The sequence below is a fragment of the Bactrocera dorsalis genome, unplaced genomic scaffold (genome assembly GCF_023373825.1).
Source record: "Bactrocera dorsalis isolate Fly_Bdor unplaced genomic scaffold, ASM2337382v1 BdCtg089, whole genome shotgun sequence".
Taxonomy (NCBI): domain Eukaryota; kingdom Metazoa; phylum Arthropoda; class Insecta; order Diptera; family Tephritidae; genus Bactrocera; species Bactrocera dorsalis.
Window position 1 is genome coordinate 9554 of NW_026038140.1, and position 19351 is coordinate 28904.

The 19351-nt window shown below is 36.1% G+C and overlaps 1 protein-coding gene across 1 annotated transcript; it reads right to left on the reverse strand.

The window, feature by feature from the left end:
- Positions 1-2462: 2462 nt before the first annotated feature.
- On the reverse strand, positions 2463-10117 carry LOC115066590 (uncharacterized). The gene has a single exon (XM_029552927.2). It carries the CDS (start codon positions 6126-6128, stop codon positions 2943-2945), a length of 3186 nt encoding a protein of 1061 aa, XP_029408787.2. The 5' UTR covers positions 6129-10117; the 3' UTR covers positions 2463-2942.
- Positions 10118-19351: the final 9234 nt, after the last annotated feature.

Genomic DNA, 19351 nt, shown 5'->3' on the forward strand with positions numbered 1-19351 from the left:
CTCATTATACACGCTTACAGCTGTATATGAATATTTGTTTGTGTTTGTAAATAGTTTTGATTCAATACCGTTAAGGATTCTCAGTTTTTGAACTATATAAAGAGACGTTTATGTGCATAGAAAATGTTGCTAAGGCTGTTGCAAGAAAAAAATTTCGTAAAAAGGCTGGCTTTTGATGTTTGAATTTGCATGACAGCTATATGCTATAGTGATCCGATCTGTACAATTTCTTCAGATTGTATACCGCTGCCTCAGATAATAGTCTATGAAAATTTTCGTGCAGATATCTTACCAAATGAAAAAGTTTTCCATACAAGGACTTGGTTTTGTTCGATCAGTTTGTATTTATGACAGCTATATGCTATAGTGGTTCGATCTGAGCATTATGTTCGGAGATTGTAACGTTGCCTACGACAATGATCCATCCCGAAGTTTGTGAAGATATAATGACAATTAAAAAAGTTTTCCATACAAGATCCCGATTGTTCAATTTGTATGGCAGCTGTATCCAGCCGACAAATGATCAGCTTCTTGAGAAGAAAAGGGAGTGGAGAAGAAAAGGAAGTGTACAAAATTTTAGATGGATATCCAAAAACTGAGAATCATACATATGTATATACTTTAAATTGACTTTTGTTCCCAAATCGACAAAATGTAACAACATCAGTTTGGCAAGCTTTGGAAAACTATTTAATCGAAACTCGCAATTGTGAATGAAATCGTGCATTCGTGCATCATTGAGCGCTTCGGAGCACGTCAAAATGTGCTGCGTAACAGGAAATATGTTTCGATATTTTTAAATACAAAAGCCTTTTATCTAAGTTAGCAACAAATTATTATTGTTTTATATACCTACATTCATATATAATTGTTGTTATTGCTCGGAATACCCTTGCTGGTGAATTTAATATCTGTTTTCAACTCTTTTTCGTTTTTTATACATTTTGCAACGCACCAGCGCTGTTAGATACTTACTCACATTTAACTGTAAACAATTTTACGGTTATGTGTGTACGTACATATGTATGTTCATACACAGGTACATGTGAAGGTAAAATTTGACCTAAAAAGTTATCACAGTGCGCTGTTTTGCACACACCACAACAACAAAAAGAAACTAGTAAAAAGACAACAACAAATAATATTCAGTAGATAAGCGTGGTCGGCAGTTAATTTTCGATTTTTTTAGACACTTTTTGCTTTTATCAATTCAAATGAAATACGCAGCAGCGTAACAGGTACATAGATATGTATGTGTGTGTGTATGTTGAGAATAATAATAGAAAGAAATACACATGTGTATAAAAAGTTTGCAAAACAACATGCGTTTAACAACAACAAAAGGTACAGTTGTAAACAAAAATATTTGCTAACTATTTATAAGCGCTGGTGGGTGGCGTGCCACGATTTGTAGTTAAAAAAATTAAAAGAAAAAGTTTTATAACTTTTTGTAGAAATATTTGTAAAATCGAGTAGCAAAAACTATTTTATGCAAATTTGGGTTTTAGTTTGAATTTTTTAGGATTTTAAGTTTTGACAGATTAAGCTTTATTTAGTACTTTTGTTATTTTTTAAACTCATATTTTCTTTTTTATTCATATTTTTTGCATTTCTAAAAAATCCGACACTTTTTGAATAAATATTTGCTAAAAATTTTACGTTTTTATAAAATTTTTTCCATTTGCATTAATAATTCTTGCTCTCTGCTTAGTAAAAATTAAAAATTAAAGCTTTGAAACTTTTCAATTTGTTTTAAAGCAGCAAAATGCGAAGGCAATTGACCTGTTTTTATTCTACGAAAATATTTCAATGACATTGGTCAGGTAAATAGGATAAGCAGAACACCTTTAAGTGTATACCCCTGAGCGCTAAGTCAAACAGACAGTTTAGTTTGGATAAAATTTGTAGAAAGATCCATAAAAATTTAGTTAACAAATGAAACTCTCTTTCATTAGATGACTTGCTATCGAAATAAAGCGCAGTGTTTGCTTCAAACGCCAGAGACAACAGCGGAGGTGCCCTCAAGATAGTAAATCGGCGATCAGAAGCAAAGCGTTGACAATTAATTTGCCATTCGTTTGATGTGTTTCCCCCAATTTCTCACGACCGCACACATTTAAGTATGTACAAACACATGTACACGGTTGGTTCACACCTTCCAGTTTCCCCCTCGTTCCGCACCCACTACTCACCGCGTAAATAAACTTTTGATTTTCCGCATACCAGTTGCATAGAAAAACTTTGAGAATTTTTTGGTGCGCGAACGTCTTTCGAGCAACTCCGCGCCACCTTTTGCCCTTTTGACTTTCTCTCCTTCGTACATATCCACAATGTGAGTGCAAGTACAAGAACAAGATTCGGTTATTGTCGTTTCATATTCAATGTAGGTCACCGAATTTGTATGCATATTGTGGTTTAGAATTCTTCTTTCTTTTTTTTTTTGTTTTTTTTTTTGGTACTGCGAATTTTTTTTTCGAAATTTGGGGCAAAAGCGAAAATATTTGAGACCGCGGCGTAGTGTCTTTGCAGCAGCTAAGCGCGTTTGTTTTGGTTATTTGGCGTACTTTATGGCGTCATGTCACAGAGGAAAGTTGTTTGGAAAGACGATTTTTTCTTAATAAAAAATTAGTTCGAAATGTCTACAAAAGCATTTTGAGAGAACAGTCAAACAAATGTATGTACATATGTGTGTTGTGTACTAGAGTTTCAAGCGACTAAATATATCAGTAGTTTCTTTATAGGAATATGAACATTCGTAGTCAGCTGTTTTTGTTGTTATTTTATTGGTTCTGATAACTGTTATTGCGTATAATTTTGCCGGCTTGCTTTTTCAACGTTCATCACTCTCCTTATAATCATTTATTCCTGTTCCCTCTCCATGTTTTCTTCGCTTAAACCATTTTTTAATTGTCCGTGTATTTCATTGCACCCAAACCTTTTCATCATTCATCGCAACTGTTTTCTGTTTTATTTTTTAACTTCTTTTCCTGTTTCCTTCGAATGACATTTTCCGCTGACGATCTGTTTTTCATTAGTCGCACCTCTTCCCTTTTCTTGTTTTTTCTTTGCAAGGCGTCTTCTTCAATTCTTTCCTTCATCTTTTTTGCAAGCATTTTACTATTCAGTAATGTGCTCTCCTCAACTACCTTTTCCATGGCACAGTCACAATCGGTTTGCTTTTTATTTTCAAACATTTTATTTTCTTTGTGAGTTTTATGTTTTTCTTTGCTTTTGGTAAGCTTATTTGGTGGATTCCTGCAATATGGACTTTGTCTCTCCTTCTTTGTAACGTTATTTCCCAAATTTATGTTTTCCGAAGTTACACGTTCTCTCCGGTTTCCCGAACCCCAACTTATGCCCGCATCTTCCTGTTTTAAAGCTGAGTCTTTTCTAGATTCTGTGTGATCTTGTGATGATTTGGGGCTTAACAGATCGAATGATTGTTTGTGGTTCGTTAACAAATTCTCTGTTGTCGCTTCTACAATCGTTTTCTTCGTTCTAGTTAGATCATTGAATGGATCTTGCTTTTCAGCCAAACACCTTTGTTTATCAGATACGAGTATGATCTCTAGCGATCGTTCGCTTTCTTCCGATACACTATTTATTGACTTTTGTTTTTGTAATGCTCTGTTAGGTGTTGTTGTTTTTGAATTCTCCCAGCGAGCATGTTCCACTTCCGGTAAAGTTTGTGTTTCCTTAGACCGTACCGACTTTGTCCGCGTGGTCCACGGTTCGCTCATTCGTTGATATTTTGATAGCCTTTCATATAAGCATGTTGGATACTTAAATGGCTTCAAAAGTCGATTGTCTAAATCGCTGCCTTGTCTATATTCATTCAACTCGGTGACTTCTGCTACATCTCGTGCACTCTTTATAGCTTCATAGTCAGTACTTTCTTGTTGACGTTCTTGCCTTTTGGGTGCTGAATTCTTAAATTGTTTACTGTTGGTACTTTCGATAATAGTACTCAGCTCTGGACATTGGCAACTTAGGGGATCTTCAGTAGACTTAAAACTTTCAGATGCAGTATGTTGCTTTTTGTAAGGTTTTTCACTTCCATTTTCTTCACATGGGTAATTTTTTTCATCTAGATCGGGTATATATTCATACCGGCGAAAACTTTGCATTTTCTGTTCTAATAATTCTGCTTCTTCCAATAATTTTCTTTCCTTATAATTTTTCTTGGCTTGCTCGAAAATCTTTGATAAGGAATCTTGTGGTTCATCACTGTCGCTTCTTAACATCTTACTTAACTGCCGTTGCCTATTTTCATTTAACAGTTGTTTCTCTAGTTTATCGTGTCTTTTTAAGGGTAAGGGATGGTCATCTGAGTTTTCTACTGCTGGTACATTTGACCGACGACGAAGTTTTGTTATCGAGCGATAGTTTTTGAATCGTTCACAATCTTTCAAATTTTCGGATAAATTACTCTCAGTACTTGTGCCATGACTGTCACGCCGATCTATCATGTTTTCAACGACTTCTGCCGAGCGTTCTTGATCCATTTCAATACTACAATCTTGCTGAATTGATTCAAATGAGTCGTTTTTTATTATGGGAATATAAGAGCTTTCATTCAAAGTTTCGTCATTGTCGAGCTCTTGAATGCTATCAGAAGTACTGGTAGCGCCATATTTCTGCTGAGATTCTGTTTTTTGAGAAGAACTTTCGCAAGAGCAATCAGAATATTTGGTGGTTATTTGAGTATCTTTAACCGGTTCGAATAATTGTGTTGCCGCAGTTTCTTGTGAAGAATTCGGTGCACTAATTCTAATACTTGATTCAAACAGTTCACATTTTCTCTGTAATATATATGAAGTGGAATGCATGCTTCCTGTACTGAGCTCTGGTTTCGGCGAACGAAAATCACTCCCTTGATTTGATATAATTATTATTGATTTTCTACTTAGAGATTCTTTTAATGTCGACTGTCGTATGGATTTTTTACTACTATATTTTTGTTCGAAATCCAACTTTTTAGTTATGATGTTTTCTGGAAGTTCTAGTCCCGGCGAATAATTATTGCATTTCTCATGGTCCTCTTTATTTCCTTCAATTTTCATTTTATTATATTTTGGTTTCGGCTTTATCGGGGGTGGAGTTTTCGTTTTTGAAATATATTCTTTAATGTCTGTCTCTGACACATTTTCATCATCTTTCGGATCTTCAACTTCTTGGTGTTCTGAAAGCTTTTGTTCTATACTACTTGGACTTGTGCCCGTTGATGGACTTATTTGGTAAACTCTTAACAATTTGTATTCTGAAGCACTTTCTTTAAATGGTTTAGTCGTTTCTATTTCTTGACCACTGCTTGAAGATGTTGTTGCCGATACTCTTGTTGTTTCCTTACATTTTCTCACTGGTATTACTGAAGGTTTAGTTCCTCTTTCTTTTGATTTCGATTCAGGTTTTCTATATATATACCACCGTTCTAACTCACTGTCATCACTCTTTCCATTTATTACGGATATCATTTGCTCTTGAGAGTATTCTGAAGAGCTTGTGGTTTCTTCTGTTGTCGAATTAGTTGATTCATACTTATTAACGACTCTCTCTGATCTTTTATCTGTATGTGTTTCGTCAGGGTATTGTTCCGGAATGTGTGTTACTTTTCGCTTTTTACTTGACTCTCTCATTTGGAGTTTTCTTGTTATACCTGTGTCGTCTGTGTCGCTCCCTTTAGGTATTTTCGAAACTGTGCGCTTTAGAGGCCCCCATAACTTGGGGGAATTTCTTTCATTTCTTTTACTTATAGTCGCCTCTTCTGGCAAAGAGCGCTGTTTTCGTTCCGTACGTTCTCTTAATGAATACGCTTTTGAGGTAGAAGGTTCTTGTTCTGTTTCTTGCTTCTTCATCTCCTTTGCATAGTTCCCATTCGGAAAATGTGTGACATTTGCTGTGATTTTCGGCCTTTTGTGCGTTTGAGTTACCTTTTGATCAAAATTGTGTTTGCTGTTGTTATTTGCTTCACTCCCACAAGGGCGAGGTTCGGATTTTATACGTAAGACCTTACGTTCTTTGACACGCAACAGTTCTAGTCTTGGGTCTTCTACTCTCACTGAGCTTAAACCGCGTGCCTGACAATGCTCACATAGAAAGGGGGTGTCGTGGCAAGAATACTTCGCCATAGTGGGCTTTTTTGTACTGCTCTGATTTTTGCAGAGAGCAACGTTTTATTCGAGATATTTCGCAAACAAACGAACTCGACTTCTTGTTCTTGCCACGAACACCACTTCTATGCTTAAATTCTTCGGATTGTCATGAGAAGTTACGGGCCTTTAGAATTTAGGATTTTGATTTTTAAATTTGAAAAAAAAACGAAATGAATTTTTTACGGAACCTGCCAGGACTAATAAAACAAATCGTTTTGTCTATTTGATTTAGTAAAATTCTAATAAAATCTTTGCAGGTGTTTTGCAGTTATAGTGAGTATAGGATCAATATAAACGAGTAGTGGTGGGCAAGGGTACGAGTGTAGTTATTGACATTTAGAAGCATATTTTCTTAAGGACTTAAATGGAATAAATTATGTAACATATTCCAAAAAAGGCAGTTTATAACATTTTCAAAAAAAAAATTAAAATATTTATAAATTTTTTTTTTGATATAGAAAGGTTATATCATTTTTTTATTTATTTTCAGTTAATAGTTTTTGTAAAAAAATGTATTTTAAATATTTTTTATGACTCATGCAAACTAAAAATTTTTCATTTTCGTTTGGTAAGCGGTTTAAGTCAGATATCATTTTTAATTTTTCTTTTATATAAGCCATAAATCAAAATTTACCTTTGAATTTTCATTAAAAATTCCACACACACCAACTACAACATAATTTTCACAACAACAAAAATCAATAAACAACAAACAACAATAGGCGTAAAAATTTATTTTTTCGCTACAACAAATTGCACTATTATTTTTTTATAAATATATATATTTTTTTCAATTCACGCTTAAGAAAATAACACAAACAATTTTTCTAAAAAAATTCGTTAATGAAAAAGTTTACTACTTATGTATACATAAGTAGGAGACATCGAACGAATTAATAAAACTAATAACGACTGAAAAATCGATATGTTTAAAATATATACAACAACAACTATACGAAAACACTTAATATTTGATTGGTCAAACAATTTGGAAAAATAAAGTAGCAGCATTCAAAAATTAGGCAGTAAAATTAGTTTACTAAAAAATTACAACAACAAAAGTCAATTTTATTTAACAAAGAATTTAACTGACACTTAGAAAGTTCAAAAGAACAAAACGGCTATTTAGGTTTGCAAATTCAGTCAATGAATGTGTATTACCTAAATTTCAATTAAGAAATCCGTGGTAGGAGCAGTATCAATGCAATTGTGTTTTTGTTGTTGTGCAAATGGCAGTAACTGCTGTTGTTGTGCTGATAGCCAAAATTTGAATTTATTGTTGTTGTAAACGATTTGTTGTTTTAGTTGTTGTTGTTGTTGCTTTTGTTATTGTTGTTGGTATTTCGTACTAGTTTCTGAAGTGCAAAATATTATTACGGTACTTTTTCGTGCAAATAATGTCACTTCACCAATTACACACACACATGGAAATAGAGAGCGCGAATTTTTTCTGCCTCAGGGCGGCTCTGCAAGTAATTATTATTTTTTGGTGTTTGTATTTAAATACTTTTTTTCGAATTTCGATTTTTTTCGATTTACAAATTAATACTTATTTCGTATTTCTTACGGCACAGTAAAGGAAAGTATTTCATATTTTTTAATTCAATAAATAATTAACAATTTTGTTGGGCCAAACTTACTTTTTGGAATTGCGTTTCGTTGTTTGTTTCGAAAACATGGGAATTTTGTCAACAATCAGTTGCATCGCTCGAAAAAACACACATTAACACTGGCTTTCTTGCGGCCGCTTGCACCAATCAATCAACACACCGAAAATGCTTAGGCAATTTACACTGTTTTCTTTGTTGTTGTTGGATTTTTAGACGATACTGTGTGTTCTGTTGACTTTTCTTGTTGTTTTTGTTCGCAATTTGTTTTCAGCACAAAATTTCTTTTCGCTTACACTTTTAATTATTAGGAATTTGTGTTGTTGTAATTACTTAAATTTTTGTTTTGCAATAATACTGTTGAAGTGTTGAAAATCCTTTCGAATTACATTTGAGTTGAGGAACTTGGAATTTAGGTTGATTTCGTCGTTATCTTTTCACATTCACACACTTAAATCTTTCTGCACTATTTTGCGAATGCTGTTTGTTATTGTTTTTGTTGTTGCCTTAGCTGCTGTTTACATTTTATGGCTTATCTGCTGCTGTTGCTGCTCGCTCTAGTCAGCTGCACGTGTTCTTTTGTTGCTTGCAACTTATCGCTCACACAGTTACTGCTTGAGCATATATGTGAGTGTGTGTGTGACCGCTCAGCGTTGTGGTGCGTGCTGGCGTTCGTTGAGGAATTTTAGCAGTCAGCAATTGCATTTAAGGCATAAACGCTGCACATTTACTTTGCTCACGCACAATCTTTTGGTCCAACAACGAATTGACGAGTTTTTATTGTTGCCAACACAATTTTACTTTTTGCGGAAATTTTATTTAATTTTTTTTTTGAAATTTGTTTTCTTTCACAATTTTTGTTTTTGTATATAAAATATTTTATTTTGTCACACTTTCGCGATTTTGTTGGCCTCACTCACAATTTTAGTGCTTGTATTTGAATTTTTTTTGATTTTGCCACAATTTCAACTTTTTGTTTAAAAAATGTCTTTGCTTTCGCCTAGTTTTTGCTCAAATTTAATCACTTAACATTCTTATTAATTTTGTATGGCGTGTGCCTTGTTAGAGATTGCGGCTTATCAGCGTAAATTGTGCGTTGTTGTTGTGTTTGTTTTTGTTTTTTTTTTTCATAAAATTTCTGATTTCTATGTTTTGCAGGAAAAAATGATTGCAAAATTTTTGTTTAAATAATTTTTCTACTTCACACTGTTAGCTGTTGTTTTTTGAAGTATTTTTGTTGCGTTGCCAGCACTTTTTTTGCATTGCTCCAATTTTTCGCAACTGGCTTTCTTGCTATTGTTAGATTTCTTGGCTTTCGTCAAACAAAATTTCACCGCTGCAACACAAACAAACAGTACACCAGTTGTTGTTGCTGTGCTTTTGTTTTGTTGTGCAAATCACTCGAGCACGAACCGGTTAGCTGTAAAAATTTAATTTGTTTTTTGTAACAATTTTGTTGACTGCTGCAATTTTTTTGTCACTTGCACTTAATTTGAATTAATTTTCCTCCGTTTCGTGCATAAAAACTTTCACAATTCAGTTTTGTTTATTCTGCTTCAACTGCCTTGCACTGCACACTAGAGTTTATGAATTTTCGGAAAATTTTTAGTGCTTCCAAAATATGTTGTTATCACTCGCTTCACTCGAAATGCTGCCCACAACTGTTTGCATTGCTGGAATTAATTATTTAATAAATTTTCAATCAATTGGCATTTAATTAAATTAAGCAATGCCTGAATTGTTGTTGCTGTTAATTTTATTTTATAATTTTTTTATCAGTCAAACGCCGTAATCCAATGTGCTAGCGTTGACAGCGCGTCTTAATTGTTTCACTTAATTGTTATTATTTTGTTCCAAATATTTTCAATTAATTAATTTAATTTATTGTTTTGTGAATTTCTAGATTTCTTTCACTTGTCACGTCTTTCACAAATTACTTGTTTGCTGTTTGCAAATTAGTGCTTGGATTTTATGTTTTGTTGTTTATTGCCGCGTCGCGCGTACGTTCAAGAAAACATGACGACATTTGACAGCAGCCAGAAAGGAACTAAACTTCAATTTGCGGCCGAACTAACAGCGACAGCACAAAACTCGAAACTAAAAACTGCTTTTGCTAAATGAAATGCTTGGCCGTAGTACTGCTGGCTGGCCGTTCGTGCGCTACACGTTCATTTGCTCGTAGGTTCGTTCGGTTTGGTTTGTTCGTTGCCTGCCTCAGCGCTACGCCGCCGCGACGGCTAGCTGCCTCCATCATGGTACGAAAGTGTGTGTGTACATAGCCCGCTGTGGGGTGCTGTTCGCTCGTTTGCGCGTCTCGGCAGCGCTCGCTACATTTTTATGTACATATATATAATATTTCATATGTACATATTTATATGTGCATTACGCTGTGTGAGCGCACTGAATGTAACATTTGTCTCTGCCAGCGCGTCACAGCCGCTAACCGCGCTCCCTTAGCACCTTTCCGCACGCTGAGCGCCCCTTTTGTAGAAACGTCAGCGAAGACAAGCAATGCAAAAAATATTGTGAGAGCGTACGTCGTCGCGCTGCTTGTTGTTGCAAACGATTTGAGTTTTACTTTGGCTGTGCGCCTCTAACAGATACCGAGCGCTCTCATGCACATACACGCGCACCGCTGGTTTACCTTTCTCATGTGTGTTCATCGGTTAACGAGCGCAAAGCGCCCATACAGCCGCAGCCAGCTAGCACGTGCATGCGTTTGTGTGTGTCGTCAGCGCTGCTGTTGCGTTTGCATATCTACATCTATGTAGGTGCGTGTACTTGTGCATGTTCATTTCCCATGTGAAATGTTCGTTGGCCCTGTGACGGAGATGGTGACTTCGATGGTTGCATCGCGTCGCGCCAGTAGTGACGGCACTCGCGAGCAACACAACGTTGTCAAGCACATATGTATAGTAGCTACCGCATCGTTACCGCGCTGTTGGCGTTGCGCGCGTGTCGCAAACCTGTAAGCGCCTTCCACCCTCTAGCCGCTGGCGTTATTATTGCCTTTGTTGATGTTGACGCTGCGCTCATACACTCCCCCATCAGCGCACCGATGCTGGCCTAACGCGCTTTACATTTGGCTCTTTATAACTTTTCGCTGGCTTTTACGTTGGCCATGCTTTTATCTCGGTTTTTATATTTCACACACTTTTGCCTGGCTGCTGTCAACGAGCGCGCATATATTCTCTCGCTGCGCCGCGACGCGACGCCTTCTGGTGGCAGTGCTGTGTCGCTGTTTGTTGAGTTTTATTAGCGCAGTGCTATGTAATTGTTTTTTGGTTTTGCTGTGCTGCTGCTGTTCATATCGCGACTTCTGCTTGTTCTGCTCTTTTGTCTTCTGCGCGTTCGCCTCTGCTTTGCTGCTTGTGTTGATTTATTTTGAAAACGTTTGGTTGTTGGCTTCATATTATGCTTTCCTGTGTTGTTGTTGTTGTTTACGACTTTTTATATTTTATGCTCTGCTTCTTCGCCTTTGTCAGCGCCGCGTTAGCAGTCAGTCAGCCACTCAGTCGCACGAACGTCGTTTCGGCAGCATTACTCAGTCATCAAACCTTCGCTGGCGCACACACATACACAACCACACACGGGTATATATTTATGTTAAGCCACCGTGCGCCCCTCTTCGACAAGTTTCTTATCGGCATTTCGTTGCATTTATGTGCATATGTGTATGTGCGTATCATTTTTGTTGCTTATCCGTCGCCCCATTACACACACTGTATTTATATTCATACACACACACACGCGCGCATATAATTATGTGTAAGTACATCGTCTCTGTCAATTGTCACCGCTCCTGTCGGCGCTACCAACGACTGGCCTTCCTGTCGCTCCCAATTTTTCGCCTGCTCACACTCTCGCTGCGCGCTCTCTTTTCGGCCGTTCAACCCCCACCGTCCGCTCATCGACGACAGCGTGTCACTTCCATTTCTGCTTAATGTAATAATTACACATGCATATGTCTATTTGTTTGGGTTTTATTTTTGACACATTAAATGGCTCTCACACACATTTGCTCTGGCTGCGCCTCCAGCTGGACGCCTCTTGCCACTACTCTCTTCATTTTTTCCGATATTTTCTTTTTTTATTACTACAGTTTTTCTTCTTCAAATGGCATTCTTTGGCTGTAATGCTTACTATTTTTGGCATTCATGTATACGTTTATCCAGCCCTCTGTGCGCGGCCCCTTTCCTCCCCTGACCGCTCTTCACCTTTGGGTATGCTATTATGGTGCTCTTCCTCTCAGCACCTTTGGTGAATTTCTCGTCAGCATTTTTGTGGCACATTGTTGCCACTTTTTCATTGATTCATGTTGTTGTTTTTGTAGTTCTTTTAGTGTGTTTTTTTTTGGTGTTCGGCTGTGTTGTAAGTTGTTGGCTTTGTTGGTTTATACATTTGGTTTGATGGCGCTCATACTTTGTTACAACAAACACACTGGCATGCCCACACGTACGTGTGGTTGTGGTTCGTGCGCGCGCTTATGTGTGTGTGTGTAGATTTGAATAAAATTAAATGCTGATTTACGCTTTTTAAGTGGCAAACTGACAGGGTGGCATGTTAAGTAGCGTTTGGCGTTGATAGGGGCGGATTTTTAGCATAATTTTGTTTGCTCGGCATTGTCGCTGCTGTTGTTGTTGCCGCTGTTTGTTTGTATTCTCGCTCCTTTTCCGAAGTGCGCTGTGAGTATATTATTCTACACGCAATATTTGATACAGTCCCATGTTGGTGGTGTGTAAAAAGTAAGTGCGAAAGCCAAGTTAATGATTAATAAGTGAACTTTTGGGGGCAGTTTTGCGGCATCGGTGTTGTGATTAGCATTGTGGGATTTATTAATAGTAGTGACACTGGTTTGAGAAGTGTTTTTTGTGTTTGGCTTGAATTAAGAATATGATTAAATCATTACATTAATGATGAACGGTTGTGTAGACATTTAAGGCTCATGAAGCTAAGGTTTCTTTACTTTCCATGAAAAATGGGTGTCCATAAGAGCTGATAGGTTGTGCTTTCATCAGTACTATACTTTTTATTAAGGGATTTTTACTTTACTTTTATTTATGTATGTAGGTTTCTTGGGCATTTTTAGGCGACCACTGTATATTTAATATTTTGTTAGTATGTTTTCGCGTTATTATCAAATAACAGATTTTAACAAATTTTTCCATTTATATTTCTAGAAATAACATAAGAAAATTTTTTCGAAAAGAAAATCGCTCTAACGGCAAAAACAAGCAAACAAACGTACGTGTATGTTTTTTGAAATAATAAAATATATATATGTATATAAAAAAATATAAATAAAAATATAAACTATTTTTTTTTTGTGTAAAAGAATTTTTTTTTTCAAGATTCATAATTGTTTTTTTTTTATTTAAAGGTATTAACAGTTTTATTTTCTTGCATACATGTTTTTTTATTTTCTTTACTTAATTTCTTCAAACGACTTTGTATGACGTTTTGTATAAAAAGTTTATTTTAGTAATAAACTTAAATAATTGAGTGATTTGTTTGTAATGTTTAAGCTTCCTACAGTTTTATTTTTATTATTATTGTTTTCGTAGTTAATACGAGCAAATATTTTTCTAATAGTTTTGAACTGTTTATTCGAATTTATTTAAAGTTTCGTATTAAAAATCGAATTTATAAAAAAAACTTAAGCAATTAAAGTTAATATTATTATAACTAATAATAAGTTAAAGTAATTAAAATTCATTTTTTAAATTATAAAATAATCTACAGTTTTATTTAAATTTAATTTTATTATTTTTTATGACATTTTATCACTATTATTTATTGGTTTTGTTTTTATAATAATAACTGATAAATAATTTTGAATAAAAAACCTTTACCGGAAATTAAAAAAAATCAACTTATAGTTTGTTTATAATGGATATCCAAGCGGAGATACTTTTTTCAATAGCTTTTTTCCAATATTGTTGTATACGGTTTGCATAATTTTATTAACAAATTCAAACACTTGAGAAATTTTTTTTGTTTAGATTTTCATATCTAATTTAAATGGTATAACCTTAAAAAACATATAAATTGTTAAACCCTGTGGAAAAATTGCGAGAATGACAGTAAATTAATCATCAATTATTATATTAAAGTTATTTAAAAAGTTTAAAATTTTAGGTATTAAATAATTTTTTCATAACTAATTGATTACAGCAAAACAAAATTTAAAATCAAGAGATCTTATAAATAATCAGAAATAATAGTAAAAATAGTTACGTTAAATGTTAGTCGTCAAAAATCAAAACTGTCAGACAATGAATTTCGAGATATGAATTATCTCATAAGAAAACCAATTTCATGAAGCAAACCAAAATAGGTGGATGGAAAGAGCAATTTCGCAATTCAAATTAACTTCTTAACATAGCAGTATTTTCCTATGACTAACTCCAAATATTTTCCACACATACATGTGGTGTTCATTATCTTATGATTTTTACCAGAATATGTATTTACTTTTTTCGTACGCACATACCGACGCTGAGTCAGAGAAATCAATCAGAAATTATTACCAAAACAAGTTAATTAAGAAGTTGAACGCCTAAAAATCATGCCGAAAATCTACTGATAAAGTCATTGCGTTGCTTTTCGAAAGTGACATATAATTAATTCGAGCAAATTAAAGCACTTCAAAAGTCAAATGTTTGATTAATTTTTTCATATGTACCTGAAATCTACTTCAAAAAATGTAAAGCATATAAATAAAACATTTATTAATTACCCACTTAATTATCGCTCAATTACTTAAAAGCGCATCGAATTACCTCAGCGCACTGCACACCAACAAAGCAAAATACACAAATCAACAACGGCAACAACAACAATAATGCAAAGAAATCAAGATACACAATCTAGCACTCGTATAACACCACACACAATGCGAAGCCAAACAGAGTAGAAGAGTAGAGCCACTCAACACAACATTAAACATTATTTATCGCCTCTTTTGTATGCGCGTTGATACGCGACAGACATGCACACACACATACACTCATACATACATACATCTGCGAATAGAGGCAGACGTATGGACGGTTAGACAGGCCAACAAACCGAATCGAACAGATTTGTGCCTACTTGCGCCCATGTCTGACGGCAGTTAGGCAAATATTCGGCGAGATATTTGCTTTACTGGGCAGACAGACAGGCTGAAAGGCAAGGTGAGCAAGCGACGACGATGCGCACACAACCGAACGCGGCGCAAGGCGAGCGCAGTAAAGACCAAAGTCGACAGAAAGGCCGTTGACAAAAATCGCACGCAAAACAAGCGGAGAACATTTCAAAATCCAGCCAGAGCAGCAAAAGACCGAAAAAATGCGCAAATGCTTGTGTGTGTGCATGTGCATGTGCATGCGCCCTTTTCGATTCACAAAAAGCAAAACTGAAAAAATCCAACATCAAATTCGAAAAGCGAGCGCACTCACGCGCCTCTAAAGCCATCCGTCCGTCCAGTGCAGTCGATCAATCCACCAAACAACCAACCAACCAACCATACGTTCACCTACGAAATATCACGCTCTCACTCTCTGCTTGCCAGCCAGCTATGACCACTTCTGACCCGCAGCACCACAAACACACACATTGGTCTGTCTGTATGTACGTTCGTGTGTGCGGGGAGTGTGGACTGTCCGCAATTGAATATCTTTTTTCCGCTTAAGTTTAATTCTCCTTTAATAATAACATTAAACAATTTAATCTGTAAGCATATCAGTTGCTAACACCAACATTAACAGCAATACAAGCAACAACAATGCGCGCACACATTTATACAACACAAACAAATACAAATACATGTGCATGACGTGAGTAATTTGTGTGTGTATGTGTGTGTTGTGCTCCTTGAGGCATGCTGAACCACCAGTGTTAGTAACAACGTTGTTAGTGTTGTTGTTGGTGGTGGTTGTGTTGCAAGCAGCCACTGTTGTATGTCACATACAGCCGAAGTACATATCATCAACCGAATCGGATACAAAACCAAAAGTGCACAAAAATCCACTCCCAATTTATCACTCAATTAGCACGCAAAAATGTAGTAAATTTACTACCATTTGACATGAAGAGTCACACAGTCAGTCAGTTAGTTGGTTGTTGGAGTGTAAAAGCCAAAAACAAAGTGCTGCAAAATGCCAAACAACAAAAAAACAAACACGAAGCAGGGAAGAATGAAGCAGGTACGTTTGCTTAATGCCTCAAGAAGAGCGACAGTTTTTCGGAGAGATTGAGGTGGTGAGTGAGAATGAGAGTTATAAGCGCTGTATGACATTGCCATGTAAAAGTGTAATATCTTTTACTACGGCTGTAAACATAATAGGCAGCAGGCGCGTTGCTCTCTCGCTCTCGTCAAATGCTTGCCATCTGGCGCGTGAGGCGAGAGATCTAGATTAGCTAAGTTTCTCGCCTTTAACACATTTCGGCAGCTATTGAATGACGTATCACGGACGATTTGTAACCAGCTTTCGCAGGCAAGAGCGCCAGCGAGAGTTAGTAAGTAGTAAAAAGTAGTAGTGGAATTGGAGTAAAAAGGTAGTAAAATCATACGAAAATAGCTTATAGCGTAGTGCCAGTGGATATTGTAGTAGAAATATGCTCAGCAACGTTTCCTTCATATACATTTTGAGCACCACGGTGAGTTCACTCTCTCGCCTTTCCTGGCAAAGTTGCATTTTGAGCCACACACGCTGATAGCTATATTGCCGAGCATATGCGCTTTATGCTCTTATCACGACACGTTCGCCTGAATAATAACAACAATAGCAGCAGCTGTTTTACACCACCGCACTGCAGAGGCTGCACTCAGTCACCACCGCCGCTGAGCCGGAGCCAAAGCCGAGCCGATTGTTGGCCGCAAAAGCAGATGTGCTTTAAGTTATTTGTGTGTGCGTGCCATTGTGTGGCGTTGAAGAGATTTTGACATACTGTTCATTGTGTTTCTTTTTTCTCACTCGCCGTGCGGGGGTGCGACGTGCGTACGTAGGCTCAGCTCAGCAGTGAGCAATTCCATAAGTGAGCGTTCATAATCGCACATAACTCCCGTTTCAGCTTCTGTGTCTGCTCTCTTTTAGCGCTTCTGCACGTCGCCCGCCCTCGGCAACAAACACATGACACTCAATGCTTTCTCATGGTGTTTGCGCTCATCGCTTGATTCCAGCTTCGTGCCTGCGGGGTAGAAATTATGTTTTATTATTTGTCGCTTGAACTGTCTGTTCTCTGGGTCGAGTGTTTTGCCACATTCATATCTAGTTCGCCGCCGTTGAGTCCTGCGCATCGCATCGAGCGCCATTAAATGCAGTCAATGTGTTGTTGTTGCAGTTACTTTGCGCTTATCATATTGCCTCTCACGGCAGTGGCAAAAAAGGATAATATAAAAAATTATTGAAAAAAATCAGCGCTGTTGCATGATGACTTGGCCATATTATGCGCGACAGCTGTTGTTTTTGTTTTTATTTAGCTGATATCTCCCTTTATTCCTACTTATGCGACCATTGTTGCTTTTGCTACTGCGATTATGACGTTGATGAAAATGCGTTGCACGCTGGTGGAGGTGTGGATTATGAAATGTTGCCCACAGTTTCGTGTGCTACACATTAGGGTGAGCTGTAATTTTATTTTATTTTTCTTTTTTCGCACTTGCTCAAAATACATTTTGGTAGAAGAAGTGGAATTGAGTTTATTTCTTTTTGATTCAAAAGTTTGTGGACAAAGTGCTTTTAGATAATTTTTCTTCAATTGACTCTACGTATGCTGAAAAATAACCAGTTAGAAGATTAGTCCAAGGTAGCTTAAAGGCATGGTCTACTAATCTAGATTAAGAAAAGCGATCTCGACTTTGTTCGAGCTACTTGGCAAGTAGCTCTTCATAAAGCAGACTCCTTGCTGTCAATACCAATCAAAATTCTAGAACCATCAGTGGCGGACACAGAATATCTTTCTGGGAGGGGTTTTCCTTCTAATATAATTTTAACCCTGTACGGAATTCGCTATTTTGCCCCTGTTTATATCAAATTCAGAGATCGAAAAAAATATTATTGATAACGATAATTAAAGGTAATGAAGAAAAAACTATTAAAATATTGATTTTTGACCAAATGGTGGCTCCGCAAAAGTAGTCGTTTTTGTGAAAAAATTGTCAAAATCTTGTTCTTTCGATCGATCCTTGACAACTGTGTATATATAAAAAGGTTAAGTGAAATTTCGAATCGATCATCAAAGCTGTTTCGAAAAAAATTTCCGTTACGAGAAAAATACGGTTAAAGTTTTGGAAGCCGTTTGTACTAATAAGCTCATATTTTCAAAGTTGATCCTAAACTTCAAATTTTCGGAAAAATAAGACTGTGTTCATAAGTTTAAAATTCTTAATTAATTTAAAATCTATGTGGTTCCTCTCAAGATGTTCCCCCTTAAACTCAGTACACTTGTGCCAACTGTTTAGTATTCCTTGTTGACAGTTTGGCCGGTCTGAAGGAATTTGGGGTGCATCACAACTCTATAACAGAATAAAACTGTCACATAACCATGACTTTTGACCTGCTTTGACTTGGTTTTTCCGGCTTCGGCTCATCTTTGCTACCATATTCGGCCGATTGATCGTCTGTTTTCGGGTCGTCAGTATAAATCCATGACACATCGTGGACATCCATCATGACTGGACGATGTTATTCGAAAAATTTATTGATTTTGGAACTAATTATACTTTCACTTTTCTGAGGGCCAAATTATCTTTCAAAATGGTTTCCACTGATCATTCCGATTTTCCAACGATGCGAGTAAGATTTTTGATCGGTTATCGTGGATCCTCAAGCACCGATTGTTTTATTTTGTTGATCATCAGTTGATGGTCGTCCTGGACGTGTTCATCGCCATCAACATGTTCTCGACCCGCTTTGAATAATGTGTTCGAATCAAAAACACTTGTCGCGATGAAGAATTATTACCCAAGGCCTTTTCGATTCTGAACGTTTCGCACCAGAAATTTTATTTTAAATTAAAACTTATTACTATTTTTTGCCCACAGTAGTATAACGATATATGAGCAAAGAAATCTATATTTTAAAATTCCAAAGTGGATATTATCGTAATAAGAACTTATATATACATTTTAATTGTACTAAATAGATTTAAGCCAAGACGCAAACCAATTACTGCGCAAATTAAATAAAGTAAATTTTATAAAAGAACTACGCTATTCAAGGAAATAAAATATTATTTTGTACAACGAATAAAAAATTAAAAAACTATCAAATATTATAAAAGTGTAATTTTCCGATTTAAAACGTTCTACCTGCCTAATGTGTTAAGCAAATTATCGTCCATGGTATACAAAGCAATTGTTATATTAGACCCGACAGTGGGTGGTTTTGATGAAATCGATGATCTTTATTAGACACTCTTATTGATGTTGGCTCGCAGAAAGCAGTTGAATTTTATGTCACGAAACTCTATTTCTATCCCTCCACACTACATTCCCAGCACATACAATTTAAAAAAAAGAAAAAATGAAAAAAAAGAACAAAACAAAGAGATAATAAAAACAAATTTCATCAAAAGTTTTACAACACGCTCTCAGATTTTCGTGCT

Excerpts from the sequence above, each read along its gene's own strand:
- LOC115066590 (XM_029552927.2), bottom strand. The coding sequence starts at position 6,128 with ATGGCGAAGTATTCTTGCCACGACACCCCCTTTCTATGTGAGCATTGT.